At 43.7% G+C, this 18,195-nt stretch overlaps 1 protein-coding gene across 1 annotated transcript; it reads left to right on the forward strand.

Annotated features, from left to right (window-relative positions):
* Positions 1-915: 915 nt before the first annotated feature.
* LOC120242856 (kelch-like protein 23) lies at positions 916-16,777 on the forward strand. The gene is made up of 4 exons (XM_039248831.1): positions 916-2,805; positions 3,732-4,946; positions 9,366-9,518; positions 15,999-16,777. The coding sequence occupies exons 2-4, from the start codon at positions 3,734-3,736 to the stop codon at positions 16,307-16,309; spliced, it is 1,677 nt and encodes a 558-aa protein (XP_039104762.1). The 5' UTR covers positions 916-2,805; positions 3,732-3,733; the 3' UTR covers positions 16,310-16,777.
* Positions 16,778-18,195: the final 1,418 nt, after the last annotated feature.

Below are 18,195 nucleotides of genomic sequence, written 5' to 3' on the forward strand. Positions count from 1 at the left end.
ATGTCATATTTTTGTGCAAAAATATTACCCTCTGGCAACAGAGAACTGTTGTTGAATCAGCAACTACATGTCCCACAGATATCTAAATCATAGGACTAGAAAGGACCATGTAGTCATTTAAAGCATTTTNCTCACGCTGTCTCTCTCTCCTGGAAATAAATAAAACATTAAAAAAAAAAACTGAGATATAATTGACCTGTAACTGATATACACTGTTAAGCAGTAATTCACAACTGGTGAATATCAGGCAATGGAAGCAAGAGTTTTAATTGGTCTATACAGCAATCTGAGTAACTGCACAAATGACAATATAGTGAATTCTATTATTGAAGAATCATTTATCACATGACACTTTGATTCTGGAAGCTACTACTCCTTGCCTGGGTGGCTCAGTCGGTTGGGTGTCAGACTTGGCTCAGGTTATGAATTAGCAGTTTGTGAATTCAAGCCCCATGTCAGGCTCTGTGCTGACAGCTCAGAGCCTGGAGCCTGCTTCAGATTCTGCGTCTCCTTCACTCTGCCGCTCCCTCACTTGCTCACTCTCTCTCTCTTTCAAAAATAAATAAACATTAAAAAAATGTAGAATCCCCTACTCTTAGGTGGAGTCCATAATATTTTCTATGCATCAAAGTTGGCATCATAGCCACAAACTTCAGAACAAACATGGAAAGAATGCCCCCACTTCAATAAGTCACAATCATGGCCTTGAATGATAACACAAACAATAACATCACTAACAGTTATGAAGGACAAGCTGTCTATAATAACAATTAACTACAAAGTTCATAATTTTTTGAAAAAATGTTTAAAAATGTGAATTTCCAAATTGAGATTGGAGAATTAAGTGTAAATTAAAGTGTGAACATCGTTTCATTATAATAGCTTTCACATGTAACATTTTTACGTCACGTCCTATGTGCTCGCACTTTTGTAATTTTATTTTGTCTTTCCGATAACGTTATGTTGAGAAAATATTGGTATTTTCTGTTTTACATATCACAAAACTAAGGATCAGAGAAATTTTGGTACTTGCTTGAGGCTCTATGTTACAAAAGTGGCAGAGATGAAACTTCAGCCTGAAACAAAAATCTCCTATACTTTTCTTCTCTACCAAACTGTCTACCTGATGTTGAGATATTGAACCCTTTTGTTTTTCTTCCATTTTGGGTGCAACATCCATTCTTCTAATTTTGCAAAAGAATCACCTGATGCCCTTGTCAGAATACAGATTCCTAGGTCTCCACCCCAGAGACCTGGTGGTGTTTGTGGGAAGCTGCATAACTACGATCTCACATAATTCAGTTGAGATTAACCTGTAGAATCAAACTAAAACCACCCAAATGAGAACAAACACTTGCTATTTTTTCACGTCTTGCTATAGCAACAGAGTAAGACACCATCACTTGCCTTTGGGAGAAGCTCAAAGGCAGGCAGGGGAGTGGACAGGATTTATAAAACTGAAAAAAGGAGGACCATCTTAGGTATGTTCGGATTGGAAGTTGTTGGCCTGGGAAAGTTAGAGGCAGGCTCCTCGAAGCAAGGGGTGTTTTATGTGATTGATTTGGGGAGCAATTGGCTTTCTCTGATTGGTCCTGTATCGGAAGTCCAGCACAAAGAGGGAAGTTGGCAGTCCTTGAGGATGTCCTAACTGTTCTGGCCCAGCTGCAGAGGTTACAGTGTGGCTCCCTGAGCTTCTTATGTCCTTCAGAGTTCTGTTGTCATACACAGTTTGGCCATTGTCCATTTGTATATTCTGCCTCCCAGACCACACACTGGGCCTCTGATGTTCATTTCATCCGGCTCTCTTTCCTCCCTTAACATGGCTAGACTGTCAGTTCCATAAGAGCTCTAATTACCAGTGCCTAGCCCTATCAGACACTCAGTAAAAGCTTGCACGTGAACGGATGGATGATAAATTAAAATATTTGTTACTGGCTTTTGCTGGGAGAAGAAAATGAACCATCTGTGTAGCACATGGACATCTTTATCTGACTGGACTTGCGGTCATCAGGAAGAAAAGACTGGAGGCTACTTCTTCAGCTACTCTGCTCTAAATACGTGAACTTGAATCCTTGACCCTGGCTGCTCTCAGTTTATCTTCAAACGTCCAGGTTAAGCCGTAGTGTGCAAATCAGCCCCAGGGGCTCCCTCCGGAGTTGAGTGCTCTGCTGGGGGCGGGATGACGTTGGTGGGAAAGCGGCAGTTACTTCTGGCATTCTGAAAGCAACCTCAGCCCCAGACCTTTAAGGCTTGCCGCGTTCTCTCCACCCTTTCCCCTCCTTCTCTCCCTCTAGGGCCTGGCCTGTGAGAGATACCGAAGGAGGGGGAAAGGGGATCCTTCTCCCAGCGCCCAGATGCGTTCTTAATTCTGGACTTAAGAGCGTCTAGAGAAAAACGCCCGGGGGTGTGTGCTGGGTGTAGGACTCAGACCTGAGGAGGGAGCAGAAAGCTAGTCGCGCAGGCGGTCTCGTCGGAGCTGAATTCCCACCTGCTGCAGAGGGGAACCGCCGGGAAGGGGCCGCAGCCACGTGCCCGCCCGCCCGCCCCGCCCCTGCTCACAGCGCGGCCCCGCCACCGGGGAGTTCCCGCGAGTGGCCCCGCGCCCAGGCCGCACGGGGGGCTGTTCGGCTGGAGGCGGGGAGCAGCCGGGGCACCAAAATAGGAGCCGCTTGTGGGCTGGAGCTGCACTAGCAGGCACCCTCCGCTGCGCCTCTTCCAAAGATGGTCAGAGGGTCCGGAGGCGCCCCAGCCCCCGCTCGCCGCTAGCCCGCCGGCCAGCACGGTGCCCCGGAGCCGCCGCAGGAGGTAGGTGCGCTGCGGCCCCGCCGCCCGGGGCCAGCCTGCGGGGAGCTAGCGGGGCCGGGCGCGGGAGAGCGAGGCCGCGCCGCCTCCCGAGCCCGCCCGCGGCGGTGGCGCGGAGACAATGGCCGCGCGGGCTCCGGGCCGGGCCGAGCGCGGGGCCGCTCGCGGTGCCCTCCCCACACCTGCGCTGCGTCCCGGGGCAGAGGGACGCGGGCACCCGGCCCGGCGGGCGGCGCGCGGCGCCCTCGAGTCGAGTCCCCGCGCCAGGCCCGGGGCGGGGCGGTCTCCGGGCGGGAACGCGGGCCCGGGGCCCTGGCGCGGGGCGCGCGGAAACCCCTGCGGCAGCCGCGGGGGAGGGGGCGCGGGGATGGAGGGACCGTGGCCCGGCAGCTTTCTTTTCGCTCCTTTCTTGAGCGGAAAGGTGAAAGGTTTCCTTTTCCAAGATTTCTTCATTTCCAGTTATATTTCGATCGCCTCTTTTTTTTTTTTGGCATCTCGAGGTGACTCGCAAGGGAGAAGGAGCTAGTGAAAAAGAGTGAATTGGGGCCGAGCCAAGACGGCCAAAGTCCGGTCTGTAGTGGGGTGACCCCTTGGACATTCGGTTTGCCGAACGTGGATTCTCTCTCGGACCGCCAGCCCGGGTCGGATTGCGGAGACTGGGTGAATGGGGTAGCAAATCAATATTTTTTTTTCTTTAAAGGACTACTGAAAACCCTGGGGGCCTCATTTCAGGCTCAAAGTGACCCCGAATTTAGATTGACCATCACATAAATGACGAAATAGTGTATCCACATTTTGCATTTGTTACTTAGTCTAGTTGTAGAGTATATTCGATGCGAATCAATCATCGTAAGGATTGGCATGTTTAGCATTGATTATTTGCAGTAATATGCAAAATTGAAAACAGGTTTATTTCATGTTTGTTGCAGCCATGGCTCTCAAGGGACAAGAAGATTACATTTACCATTTCAAGGATTCAACGCATCCAGTGGATTTTCTGGATGCATTCAGAACATTTTACTTGGATGGATTATTTACTGATATTACCCTTCAGTGCCCTTCAGGCATTATCTTCCATTGTCACCGAGCTGTTTTAGCTGCTTGCAGCAATTATTTTAAGGCAATGTTCACGGCTGACATGAAAGAAAAATTTAAAAATAAAATAAAAATCTCTGGCATCCACCATGATATTTTGGAAGGCCTTGTGAATTATGCATACACTTCCCAAATTGAAATAACTAAGAGAAATGTTCAAAGCCTGCTTGAAGCAGCAGATCTGCTACAGTTCCTTTCAGTAAAGAAAGCTTGTGAGCAGTTTTTAGTAAGGCATTTGGATATTGATAATTGTATTGGAATGCACTCCTTTGCAGAATTTCATGTGTGTCCGGAACTAGAGAAGGAATCTCGAAGAATTCTATGTTCAAGGTTTAAGGAAGTGTGGCAACAAGAAGAATTTCTGGAAATCAGCCTTGAAAAGTTTCTCTTTATATTGTCCAGAAAGAATCTCAGTGTTTGGAAAGAAGAAGCTATAATAGAGCCTGTTATCAAGTGGACTGCTCATGATGTAGAAAATCGAATTGAATGCCTGTATAATCTACTAAGCTATGTAAACATAGATATGGATCCAGTGTATTTAAAAACAGCTTTAGGTCTTCAAAGAAGCTGCCTGCTAACCGAAAATAAGATTCGATCTCTAATATACAATGCTTTGAATCCCCTGCATAAAGAGATTTCCCAGAGGTCCACAGCCACAATGTACATCATTGGAGGCTATTACTGGCATCCTTTATCAGAGGTTCATATATGGGATCCTCTGACAAATGTTTGGATTCAGGGAGCAGAAATACCAGACTATACTAGGGAAAGCTATGGTGTTACATGTTTGGGACCCAACATTTATGTAACTGGGGGTTATAGGACGGATAATATAGAAGCTCTTGACACAGTGTGGATTTATAACAGTGAAAGCGATGAATGGACAGAAGGTTTGCCAATGCTCAATGCCAGGTATTACCACTGTGCAGTCACCTTGGGTGGCTGTGTCTATGCTTTAGGCGGTTACAGAAAAGGGGCTCCTGCAGAAGAGGCTGAGTTCTATGATCCATTAAAAGAGAAATGGATTCCTATTGCAAACATGATTAAAGGTAAGTACAGATTATATTTCTTCTATATTTTTAAGTGTTTTTTTTTTTTAAAGTTTATTTTGAGAGAGACAGAGACAATGTGAGTAGGGGAGAGGCAGAGAATGAGAGAGAGAATACCAAGCAGACTCTGCACTGTCCGCAAAGAGCCCAATGGGGGACTTGAACTCCTGAAACTGAGATCATGACCTGAGCTGAAACCAAGTGTCGGATACTTAATCGACTGAGTCATCCAGGGGCCCCGATATTTTTTAAATGTTTGAAGTTAAGGCCAGTGGTCTAAATTATCTTGCAAATAAATTTAAAAGAATTTATCACTTTTGGAATGCTACCTAGGAACTATAATAGATTATACAAATAATGGTGGATAGAATGTTCCAAAAGCACAGTGTAGCAGTCCCCAACTCTTTTGAGCCTATGTGATTAGAATCTGCTCCTCGGACTAGAAAAAAGCCATAAGAAAACAGTATAACTCGTTCTACTTACTCTACAGCCTGTTTCAAGCCTAGGTCTTGCTTCAGGTCTTAAGAATATATATTTCAGTCAAGGCTAAATGAGAAAGCTGTGTAGTTTTATTAGTTCATATTGAATTTTTTTTTTTTTTGCTTGCTTGCCATTGAAATTAAATCCTTTTCAATCCTCCTTTTAAATATTCAGCTTTTTCCCTCTTGTTATCTGATCATCTCTCTCTTAAAAGGTCTTTCATTAAAACTTTGAAATGTTTGGTCCCTGTAGAGTGTAACAAATTACATTCTCTTAAAAACTAGAGACAGATAGCCCCTGTTTCTTGTGATTCAAGTCTTGTTTTGTAGGGTAAAAGATAGGGCAGGTGCCATACCCTCCCTCATGTGATCCACACAGCCAGGCACACTATTGGGGCTCAATGTCTGTCTTATAAACACTGTATTTTCTGCTGTGTGCAGTACTATATTAGCCTTGCTCTCCTTCCCTCCCACTGGCAAAAAAAGCTAAACTGGAATCTTAATTACATTTATTCATTTGTGCTGGAGAGTTGCACAAAAACAACTGGTAGGTTGTTACTAAATTTGTGTCATTTTATCCCAAATGTTCCTTCCCAGGCTTTTCTGTTTCTTTTTTAACACTAGAGAGGGTGTGGGAATCTGACCTGGTCTGGGAATCTGACCCGGTGTGGTCGTTGGATGACAAGCAGGAAGCCTGAGAGGCCGGATGGTCTTGTGATCAGGCACGTTGCTTCTGAAGCCAAACTGCCTGGGTCCAAATCCCAACTTTCCACTTACTGTGCTCAGGCAAATTGTTTGATCTCCCTGGTCCTCAGTGTTGTGGTCTGTACAGTGGGGGTGACAACATTATGTAGCTTAAGGTTTTGAGAGGATTAAGTGAATTTATGCACGTGAAGAGTGTAGAACAGTGGAGCAAAACACTCAGTAAGTGTTAGGTATTATTTTCGTAGGTATTATTGTCATTATTCGTTGCTCATTATGGTCATAATAAAGATCATTATAGCAGAGCATGTCAACTTTGATAGAACAAAAACATCTTTCATATTAGGGGCGACTGAATGGTCAGTCGGTTAAGTATCCCACTCTAAAGCGTCACACTCACCCTTAGTGAGATCCAGCCTTGAATCGGGCTCTGCACCGACAGCATGGAGACTGACTGCTTGGGATTATCGACCCCCCCACCCGCCCCTACCCTGTTCGCTCTCTTTCTCTCTCTGTCAAAATAAATACGTAAGCTTAAAAAAGGTATCTTTCATATGAAGTCATGCTCATTCTCCTGCATGCCCGAAGGTTCTGCTGCAGTAGGTGGTAAAGTGGGAGAAGGTGGCTTAAGGCCCACTACTGTGTTGCTCTGGTTTTGTGGTTTTGGACTCTGCCTGAGCTTGGCCCCTGATTCCTGGTCTCCTCCCTGGGATGGTCCTGAAGGTTGTCATGACTCCTATCCTACTAAAGAGACAAAGTTCAAATATCTTAGCAGCTATTGTCAACCTGGAAAAGTTTCAGCCTCTTTCTTAATAATGAGATAACATTTCCAATGCTTTCCTAGTTAAGAGTATATTTCTGTGAGGATGAAAGTTTATTACTTTACTGCAGTTTTGTAAAATCATGTTAAAAAAATTGTTTTAATATTGATTTATTTTTGAGAGAGAGAGGGACAGAGCATGATTGGGGGAGGGCAGATAGAGAGGGACACACAGAATCTGAGGCAGGCTCTAGGCTCTGACCGTCAGCACAGAGCCTGATGCGGCACTCAAACCCACAAGCCTCAAGATCATGACCTGAGCCGAAGTCAGATGCTCAAGTGACTGAGCCACCCAGGCGCCCCTGTTAAATCATATTTGAAACATACTTGCTGAGGGGCGCCTGGGTGGCTTAGTCGGTTAAGCGTCCGACTTTCGCTTAGGTCATGATCTCACGGTTCGTGGGTTCGAGCCCCGCGTCGGGCCCTGTGCTGACTGCCAGCTCGGAGCCTGGAGCCTGTTTCAGTCTGTGACTCCCTCTCTCTCTGACCCTCCCCTGCTCACGCTGTCTCTCTCTCTCTCCTAGAAATAAATAAAACATTAAAAAAAAATTTAAAAAAAAAAAAAGAAAGAAAGAAACATGCTTGCTGAAAAGAAAATGCTTCAGTGGTGTGTCCACTGTGAAAGAAAGCCGTATGTGTTCTTGCCTTCACCTTGAGTAGAATGGGAGACCCTCATACACGAACCCCCCTTACCCCAACCAGCTGGGCTTGAAATGTCAGTTTTATTTATACTTTCACCTTGAAGTTTTGATTCCTGATGATAACTAATCGTCCCTGGGAAGGGTAACACTGTGTCAGTCATGTGCAGCTTTGGCCAGTACCAGTTTTGAGTTTTAAGTTTCTCATTTTTCTAAGTTGCAAGGGTAATAGTACTTTTCCTAGTTTGTTTTGTTTTGTAGTCATGAAGTGAACTAGCAGCTTCCCCTGGTGATCAGAACTTAAACTGGGTAGCGTCAAGTTTCAAATTCATTTCCTTTTTTGGTTTAGGGATGTACAGAGAAGAAATAAATCCTTGGCTTAAGTTTAGGAGCTCCTGACCCCCCCCCCCCCCCCGTAAGCGTGCTGCTTATAAAGTCACTTTTGTGTTGGAGCAGAAATGCACAAGGATATCAAACTGCACCCAGCATGTACCAGTGGTAAATAAAAGTTGCTTGAAAGACTCAGCTGATGTATTCAACTCAAACAAGTTTCATCTTACTTCCTTTCTTCCTTCCCTGCTGAACTCGTTTCTTCCTCCTCATTTTCCTGGGGCATCAGGGTTTCCTGGTTTTCTTTTTTTTTTTTTTTTAAATGTTTTATTTATTTCTAGGAGAGAGAGAGAGAGACAGAGTGAGCAGGGGAGGGTCAGAGAGAGAGGGAGTCACAGACTGAAACAGGCTCCAGGCTCCGAGCTGGCAGTCAGCACAGAGCCCGACGCGGGGCTCGAACCCACAAACGCGAGATCATGACCTAAGCGAAAGTCGGACGCTTAACCGACTAAGCCACCCAGGCGCCCCAGGTTTCCTGGTTTTCTCAGCTTACAACCTCAGAATCAGTTTTGTTTCTGACGCAGTCAGTCATAAAGGCTTATCTGTGACTCTTGTCTCCGTACCCAAGCCCTGTCTAAATCAGGCCCTCAGCACTTTGTACCTGGGCCAATACCTAAATCTCTCTCTTTCTCTTCTGCTTTTGTAGTCTCTCCTTTCCTCTGTGTAAAAATCTTAAAAATCCTGCTGAATGAAGTTCACATTTCTTAGTTGGGTGCCAGGATCCTTTGCAATGCAGTTTCAACTTACCATGTTGGCTTTAATTCCCATACGCCAGCCCCAGGTTTGCCACCGGCCCTTCCGTGTGCTGGCATCAAACCGGGCCTCTCGATATTGCCCACTAGGCCTCTGCACTTGCCTTGCCCTCTGCTTAGGATGGCTTCCTCTCACCTCTGTCTGCCACAGTCCTACCTGTGGCTGCCTGCTGTCATGACTTCCCTTCTCAAAGCAACGTCTCCTTGCTCTGACCATTCATGGTGTTTCTGTACCGTGTTCTAATTGTTGGTGTAAGTGTCTCACCCTCTTTTAAAAGAGTGCAAGGAGGGGCACCTGGGTGGCTCAGTTGGTTAAGCATCCGACTTCGGCTCAGGTCATGATCACACGGTTAGTGGGTTCGAGCCCTGCGTCGGGCTCTGTGCTGACAGCTAGCTCAGAGCCTGGAGCCTGCTTCAGATCCTGTATCTCCCTCTCTCTCTGACCCTCCCCTGCTCACGCTGTTTCTCTCTCTCTCTCAGAAATAAATAAAACACTAAAAAAAAAAAAAGTGCAAGCAGTCTCTTGTTCATTCTTCTGTCCCTCATAGCACCTAGCACAGGACCTTGCATCTACTATTGGTAATAACAGAAACAATAAACTTAGCGCAGTATTCAGTGTGATTTTAATTAACACACAGGCGTGGGAAATGCGACTGCCTGTGTCTTACATGAGGTCATCTACGTCATCGGTGGCCACTGTGGCTACAGAGGAAGCTGCACCTACGACAAGGTCCAGAGCTACAATTCAGATATCAATGAATGGAGCCTGATCACCTCCAGTCCACATCCAGGTAATAAAATACTGTTTCAAATAGTACATGTCATACAGCTAAAAATGGCCTGGAATTAGAAAATGCTAGATTTATAGCAGACTGCCTACAGGTGGAATTAAAAGGCTTAAAATATTCATATGCCCATCTAACCATAATCACAGGTAATTCCAATTAGATCACATCCACAAATGCTTTCCCTGATGTCTTCATGTGACACATTTTAAGCCTGTGTGGCTTAAATTTAAAAATTTTTTCTCGATTCTTTTGTTGTGTTTCATAGTCCTCTGTTGTGCTCCCTATTCCTCTGTTGTGTGCTTTCTTTCATATATAAGCATTATATAAGACAATTTGTGTAGACAGTTAAAAAGCACTAGTCTGTCAGATGGTGGGAATATTACCCATTGATTCAGTTCAACAGGAGACGGTTTCTTCTTTTTAAAAGCATGTTCCTTCTGGGTTCCCGTAATTGTTAAGCAGTCACTCCTATGATGTGCAGAACCCCATGCTGGCCTTACTTGAACAATCATGAAGGGGACATGTGGTCTGCCCGCAAGGAATGGCCAGCCTTCTGCCTTCTGTGCCTTTGTTCTTTGACTTGTCTCTTTGTGACGCAGATTTGAGATTTTTCATTAGGAAAGATTCATATCACCATATCACTATACTACTCTAAATGATTTTCTATATAGCGTAAAGCTTCCATGTGAGTCACTGGTGAGCATAATTGAAATTCACAATCTTGAACTGTCTGAGAGTGATAGCAATAGTTAACCTTCTTGAACACTTTCTATAGGTCAGCTATAGACTAAGTACTTTGCATGTAATATTACCTTAAGTTCTGTCTACAACCTTATGAGTAGGTATTGTTTACCCCCATTTTACGTATTTAGAAATGGAGGCTAGAAAGGATAAGGTCACACAATTTGGAAGTGGCGGACCAAGATTCATTTAAGCAGTCTGATTGTATAATCTGTGCTATATGGCCACTGAGCAGTCTGTCTCCTGAAGGGAGCAGGATTTCCTACTTTTGACCACTGCAACTCTGTCCACCCACCCAGTCAATGTGCACTTCATCTGGCAGTTCAACTGAAGTGCACTGAATCTGATGCTGCATATCCATATGTCCTGGGCTTTGCATAACAAGAGACTTTGGCCACAGGCTGTCCTGGCTCTGAAGATATGAAACAGATAGCTTATCTCCTAGTAGCCCAGATGTATTATCTCAGCCTCCCCACCACTTTACGTTATGACCAATGAAATTATAACGGAAAGTAGTAATACCAGCTCATACAGAGTACTAGCTAACTTTTATTTAGTAAGTATGCATCAGGCACTAACTATTCCAATAATTTTTCATGTCTTAATCTAGTTAAACCTTACCGAAATCCGGTGAGCTAGGTACTACTGTTATCTCATTTTGCAGGCCACTGAGGCACAGTGATGATAAATGAATTGCCCAAGGTCAGCTAGCTAGGGGTTATTAGAGGTGAGGTTCAAATCTAGGCAATCAGGCTGAGAGGCCATGTTCTTAACAATTGCACTGGTATCTCATTTGACCCTCATGTTAACCTTATCAGTTAGATATTACTTTGACATCTTTACAAAGAAAATCCAATGTATGAAAACTCAGCTTAACAAATTAGAGGGCAGGTTTTTACATTACAGATTTAATATAGATTTCATGAAAGGGTTCCTTTAAAAATAAATGTCCTTTAACATATTTAACTTGCATATGGCTTGTTAACTACTTGAAAGGGAGTCTAAAAGTCAATGAGATGTAAGCCCAATCATGAAAATCTGTGGCCAACTGAAAAATTCAGTCAGAAATAAATATTAAGTTAGAAGTGCAAATCAATGGGAACATATAATTGTGTTTGTAAAGTTTTGCTTTATGTTGGACGTAATACGTGACGTAATACAAGAAACAAAGGTAGCAAATTAGCACCTTGCCTGGTGTGTTCTTTTTGGCTCCCAGTGTTTAAAATCTTTTTAACTGACGTGCCGCCAATATTTAAAATTCGGGAGGTCTCAAGTAAAAATCATGATCTCTGACCTTTAGAAAAATCGTAACAACCTCGGACCACATTCTTTTCTGTCCGCAATCACTGAAGGCAAGTAGTGGCCGTTCCCTTTTAGATGGCACTTCTCTGCTCCATTTCCCCAGTCTCCCCTATTCCTATCACATCATAGACCTGGCGGGCCCGTGCCATTGCTCTGCTTACCCTGGCCTGCTCCATCCAACTGGTCTGTTAGCTTCTTCACCCTTGGAGGCCTGGGGCCTGCCTCTTCTGAACTGCGGCAAGGTGTGCTTCTTACACACTTTAGGATCACCTCCTGAGGAACATAAAATGTCAGGCTCAAGTCTACCTTACAGACCTGTAGCTTAGACTACAAAGAAATCATGACTATTCTTATTTTTTAAAGGTACTATAAATGTTTTTTTTTTTCTTAGTGCCTTTGAGGGTGGTGGTTTTGTATAGTTAAAAAAACTAGGGACTCTAATTCCATTAAATTAAAGATAACATTTACTGAGAACTTACCTCAGGAAAGATACCATCCTGGTTATTATGTAAGATGCAAAGATGGCTAGGAGTGAGCCTCTACTGCCACAGGAGCTCAGAATCTGGTAGCAAATATACATACTTAACAGGGATACAAGACAGTCATAGAAATAAGTGCCATTGAAATTGAGGGTAGAAAGAGCTTGAGAATTATTTAAGGGAAATCTGGAAATCTTAGAAGGCTTCCAGGAGTTCACTGTTAGGATTTAGGCCTTAAAGAATGGATACAGTTAAGGTGTTTTTTTCAGGAAGGAAGTTAGTCACTGATGGGAGGCAGAAGGGCAAGTTCCAGGTCTATTCCAGCACTTGGGAGTGGATATGTATGATGGGATGTGAGAGGGTAGAATGAGAGATTGGATGGGAGAGTTCAATTGAGGAACATATTATAGAGGGCTTTGAATGGCAGTCAGGAGAATTTGGAAAATGGTGAACTACCAAAGGTGTTAGAGTCTTTTAGAATAGATTAGGAAAAAGACAGCAGAAAAATCTGCCGAAACTATTATAATAACTCCGGTAAGAAATGCTGAAAGCCTGAAGCAGTAGGAGGTGAAAACGGGTAGATGAGGAAGGTTATGGATTCATCATGGGAAGAGGTGAAGGAGGAGCTGGCGAGAAGGGAGGAGAGCCGCTGAGCTGGAACTTGGTTTTGTTGGAAGGACAAGTTGGAACTTGGTTCTGTAGTTAACTGTGAAGGACTGGTTGCATCACCCAGACGAGCTGCCCAGCAGGCAATGGAGGAAGAGTGTGGCCGACTTTAAAGATCTGGGTGTCATTTGCCTGGAGGTGATGACTGTCAGTGCGGAGATGGTTGAAGTGGCCTGTGAGCGTGGGACTAAGTACAGCTATGGACAGAGTCTTGGGAAACAGCACAAGTTGAGGGACGAGGTGGGAAGGAAGAGGGTGGGAAGAACAAGGAAGAAGCAGGAAGTGATAAAGAACAAAAACCTATGGAGAGCCTCGTCAAGTGGGGAGAGAGTTCTTTCCTGGCTCTGCCATTTATTCACATGAATGCTCTTGGGCAGTGGCTTCAGCTCTTGGGTTTACTTCCTAGTAAAATAAAGAGGTTAGGTTACATAAGCTTTACAGGTCTTTTCAGTGAGAAAAACCTTAGGAAAAAAATTCTAAGCCATTTCAGTATATACTGAATACCTGAAAATATTGTGGTTGTCTCTGAGCCCCTACATGGCTTTATTCATAACATTCAGGGAACACTAAACACAGACTGCTGTGTATTTATAGTGAATATTTGTGTGTAAACTTTTGAGCCATGACAGATGGTACCATTCTTATACTTAGTTTGAAATTGTTCATTCGTTCGTTGGTCCAACAGAGGCTTGCTGAGTATTTCCCACATGTTGTGTATAGTGTTATGTTATGTATAGAAATGGATAGTGCTGGGAGCCCAGTAAACAAAGCACAGTTCCTCAGTCTCCGTAGCTTCGTAGAGTGACCAATGGACAAAAAGGCAGTTACAGCTGAGGAAGAAAAAGTTTCCATCAGCAATAACAGAACATGTTCTGTTGTATGTGGGTAACGGGAAAAAACCCAGGAATCACCTTATCTTCAACGTTTTTCCTCTATAGGAAGATTGAGATACTTAAAAAAATTTTTTTAAGTTTATTTATTTTGATGGGGCGCCTGGGTGGTTCAGTTGGTTGCGCGTCTGACTTCGGCTCAGGTCTTGATCTCACAGCTTGTGAGTTCGAGTCCCACATCAGGCCCTGTGCTGACAGCTCAGAGCCTGGAGCCTGCTTCCGATTCTGTGTCTCCCTTGCTCTCTGCCCCTCCCCTGCTCACTCTGTGTGTGTGTGTCTCTCTCTCTCTCCTTCAAAAATAAATAGACGTTTTTTAAAAAAATTTAAAGTTTATTTATTTTGAGAGGGAGAGAGAGCCCAGGCAGGGGAAGGGCAGAGAGATGGAGAGAAAGAGAGAAGGAGAAAATCCCAAGAAGGTTCACACTGTCAGCACAAGTGCCTGACGCAGGGCCCACGCCCGTGAACTGTGAGATCATGACCAGAGCTAAAATCAAGAGTCGGAGGCCCAATCGATTGAGCCACCCAGGATCCCCTTGCGATACTGTTCTTTACATAAGAACCACAAATTGAGAATTTTGTGTAAACTTTGGAATTTAAGAAAGGCCTAGCGAAGTCATTGTTGAATCACTTAACATCAACAGATAAAATTTCTGAATCACCGTTAATTTTCATGATCATTTGATGGAATGATTTCTCTAATTTCACAAGTACTGAAACAACTAAATTCTGTACAAATTCTGCATGTATATAACTAGAAAGTAACAAATGGGGTTTTTAGAGGTGGAAGAATTCTTATTTTCCTGGATGTCAGTCAGATACTTGAGAACAGCAAAGTACAAATGCCCATCTTCTGAGATTTTTCCTTGGCAATCTAGATAGCAGGAACTTTACTGATAAGAATGTACGTGCATTCTTAAAGGGGAAATCACGTTTTTGATCACGTATTCTCTCTTTCTAAAGAGGGGTTGATAAGCTTTTTTCCCCACAAAATGATGGGGGTGCATATTTGGGTAAGGAGGGTACAAAGTACAGTTCATTCATGGATCCAACAACCTTACATTGAGTTTTTACAAGGTTGCAAACACTTGCCATTCTCCAGCTGGGATGCAGTAGTGGGCAGGACACAGGTTCTACACTGAGAGAGGGTAGAGGGACAGTAAAGAAGAGACATCAGATGATGAGAAGTGCTGTGGAGAACATTAAAACAGGGTGATGCAGTGGAAATGCCTGACTGGCTACTTCAGGTTGGATGGTCAGAGGAGGGCCCTCCGAGGAAACGACTGCAAGGTGAGACCCGGATGACAAGAAGGAGGCAGCCGTGCAAAGACCTGGGAAAAGAAGAGTTTCTAGACCCAACGAACAGCTCGGCAACAGCTAACTGAGCCTTCATCTCTTTGCTGTAACATTAGTGCCCCTGACAGATCCTGCAGCCAGAAGCATTTAAGTGTAAGCCTCTGGTTGCTATTCCCAGACAATGAACTCACAGGCCAGTAGTGGTGCTCAGAATAGAGGGATGTGGAAGAAGCCTGGGACTCAGCATGCCTGGGACCGGGCTGAGGCAGGAGAGACGCTCCCTCGAGGCACAGAATTGGAGGAGTCCCTCCGCGAGTGAGAGCAGAGAGGCCCTGTGTTTTGCACTTGAGGCCCCTCTCTCTCGCCTCACCCTGGGCACAGACCTGGGAAGGGAGAGGAAGCGAGGTTGCAAAAGAGCTCGATGCCTTGAAGAGCCAGCAGAGCGGAGAGGGAGATCTATAAAAGTGGGAAAAATTAAAACAGCCCGGAAGGCTTGCCCCACTGGAGGCAGACTCCCGCCGGGGCCCCAGCCCTCGCACAGCAGCTCTCTGCCTTCCAGCGTCTTTCACAGGCTCTTAAGGTGATAGACTGCAGTTCCCCACGAGTCTGACTGTGCTTCTCTAACTCCTTGTGTCCTTAACTTGACAAGCGCCGAGAGGGAGGCAGGCAGGGTCATCCGTGCGGCACTGTGGCTACAGGCACTGCTGACGACAGGGATGGTGGGAGGGATGGCTGCTAAGACCTGAAGGAACCTGCACTAGTTACCTCGTACGTCTTCGCGTCAGAACATCAGAGAGACTCCACAACTGTTACACGTGGATGTCGTGAAAGGTGTCTGTGCTGCGAAATTCCCAGAAGGGTCTGAGGATGAGCTCCTCCCTGGCATCCTGCAAAGTCAGATGCAGAATTAGCTGAGAAAGAATGGCAGGGAAAGGTAATCTCAATCAGGTGATAGGGGATGGGTTTCAAGGCTCAGTGTCGTAGAGGAATCAAAATGTCAAGACGACTCTAGTTTTGTCTGCTGCCTTGTAAGGGATTATTATATCATCACCCTAAGGGATCTCTTTTGTTTGTTATCCTAATAAAAATTTGCTTTTTTTCCTCTCTAATAGAGTATGGATTGTGCTCAGTCCCATTTGAAAATAAGCTTTATCTAGTTGGTGGACAAACTACAATCACGGAATGCTATGACCCTGAACAAAATGAATGGAGAGAAATCGCCCCCATGATGGAAAGGAGGATGGAGTGTGGCGCCGTCATCATGAATGGATGTATTTATGTCACTGGGGGATATTCCTACTCGAAAGGAACTTATCTTCAGAGCATTGAGAAATATGATCCAGATCTTAATAAGTGGGAAATAGTGGGCAATCTTCCAAGTGCTATGCGGTCCCATGGGTGTGTTTGTGTATATAATGTCTGACTGCATCCATAGAAATGACCACGTGATCACTGTGTAGTGGAAAAAAAAAGAATTCGGTGTTTGGAGTCCCTTACTTATTATTGCGGCCTGGCACATATGTGGCCTGGCACAAACTCCCATGCCTAACCCCCACTCTTCACTTAAATGCAGTGATTAATGGTCAAGAAAAATCCTATGTATATTTACAGTTGAATCAGTAAGGTTAACAGCATATAATCTCTGCTTTTGTAGGTAATATGGAATGCTGGACACTTGGTAGAAGGTGAAATACCTTTATAGTGAATTTTTCTCCTGGTAGCATCAACACTGGGTATAGGTCAGAATCATTCCGTGGAATGAAATGTCTTTTATGACCCTGTAATGTATTGTGTATATTAAGGTTCTATTTAGCTAGCAAGGAATTTGACATGTAAGGGGGGAATCTTCTCTACCTCTACAAAATCAACACTTTAAAGCAACTTTTTTTTTCACTGTTAGACTGATTTAGAATGTGGCCTGATGTTAAGTCTTCTTTTCTTTTTAGTGTGTATAATTTATTGTTCTTCTTTAGTTATTGACCGTGAGAAGTATACAAGAAACTGTGCAAAAGATTATTACTATTCAGAGTTTACAAACTAAATTTGAAAGAATGGCACATCTGAAAAGTTGCAGAGAAAAATAGTCAAATATTTGCTGATGCTAAGAGCTATTTTTAGTTTCAGCTTTGATGTAAATTGCTAGTTTAGCTGTCTTTTTAGTTCAAGCATGCTAGGAAATCCTCTTTATTCTTAAGTATAGATACATATCTGCATACAAAATTGAATTTTAGAGCCAGAAAGCATGTAGAACAGTTGTGACATAGTAGAAAACACATTGATGAGAAGAAATTTGCATTCATTTCCCAGCTGTGCCACTAACTAGATTTTTGTAACTTGAATCGAGTCACTTAACCTCTCCTCGATTAGTGCTTCATGGCCCATGCACTTTGGGTCATAGGTGTGCCTAGATGTGGGGCCCCATAACCCTGGGGACAGCCAGAGGTAGCCCGGGTGGCTGGAGCTTCTGGGCAGAAACACCTTAGTCCACTTTCCCCAGTGTGCCTGCAGTATTACTTTCTGTGTGTGCCAAAACTTGAGACAAGTTGGGAAGCATTGCTGAAGTTATCTGAACTCTTAGTGACTTTTTAGACCATCTATCCACACTCTTCATCCTTTTAAAAAGACAGAAGTTATTTTTAACGTTAAATGTCGAAGTTGAAAACTACCTAGTGCTTTAGATTTTTTTTTTTTTTAGAAAGTAACTGTTTAATGCATTCATTTCAGATGGGATTTTAAATAGACACAACCCTTTGGGAATGCAATATGGTACTACAGAGAGAGAGCCAAAAAAATGACCATATCTTTGTTCCATAAATTCTACTCCTAGGTTTTAACCTAAAGAATAATATAAAAACAAAACAAACATGTGCATGAGGATGTTTATGTCTGCATTACTTATAATAGCAAAGAATTGGAAATAGTCCACATGTGAAAGCAGAAAGTGGGCTAATAAAATAGTGAAGTATTATACTGCCACTAGAATAATTATTTGGAAGACTGTAAAAACATGGATGTGTCTGTGATACGGTAAGTAAAATAAGCACAATGTCAAAGAGAATACGCACTATGATTGTAACTTTGTAAAATCCTTTTGCAACTTTGTAAAATCCTTTTGCGTGTAGAAGGTAAAATGCAAACTGAAGTCCATTGTGTTAGTGTGGGGGGAATGTGGAATGATTTTTAATTTATTTAAGTGTTTTTCCTTAATATGACTTCGTGTTTTCAATAAAAATAAGTAAATCACAGTATACGTGGTAAAACTGCTTGAATTTGGGCTGAGTGAGTCCAAGGATAGTCAGAATTAGAGAA

The sequence above is a fragment of the Hyaena hyaena genome, unplaced genomic scaffold, assembly GCF_003009895.1.
Source record: "Hyaena hyaena isolate Hyena2069 unplaced genomic scaffold, ASM300989v1 scaffold_317, whole genome shotgun sequence".
NCBI lineage: Eukaryota > Metazoa > Chordata > Mammalia > Carnivora > Hyaenidae > Hyaena > Hyaena hyaena.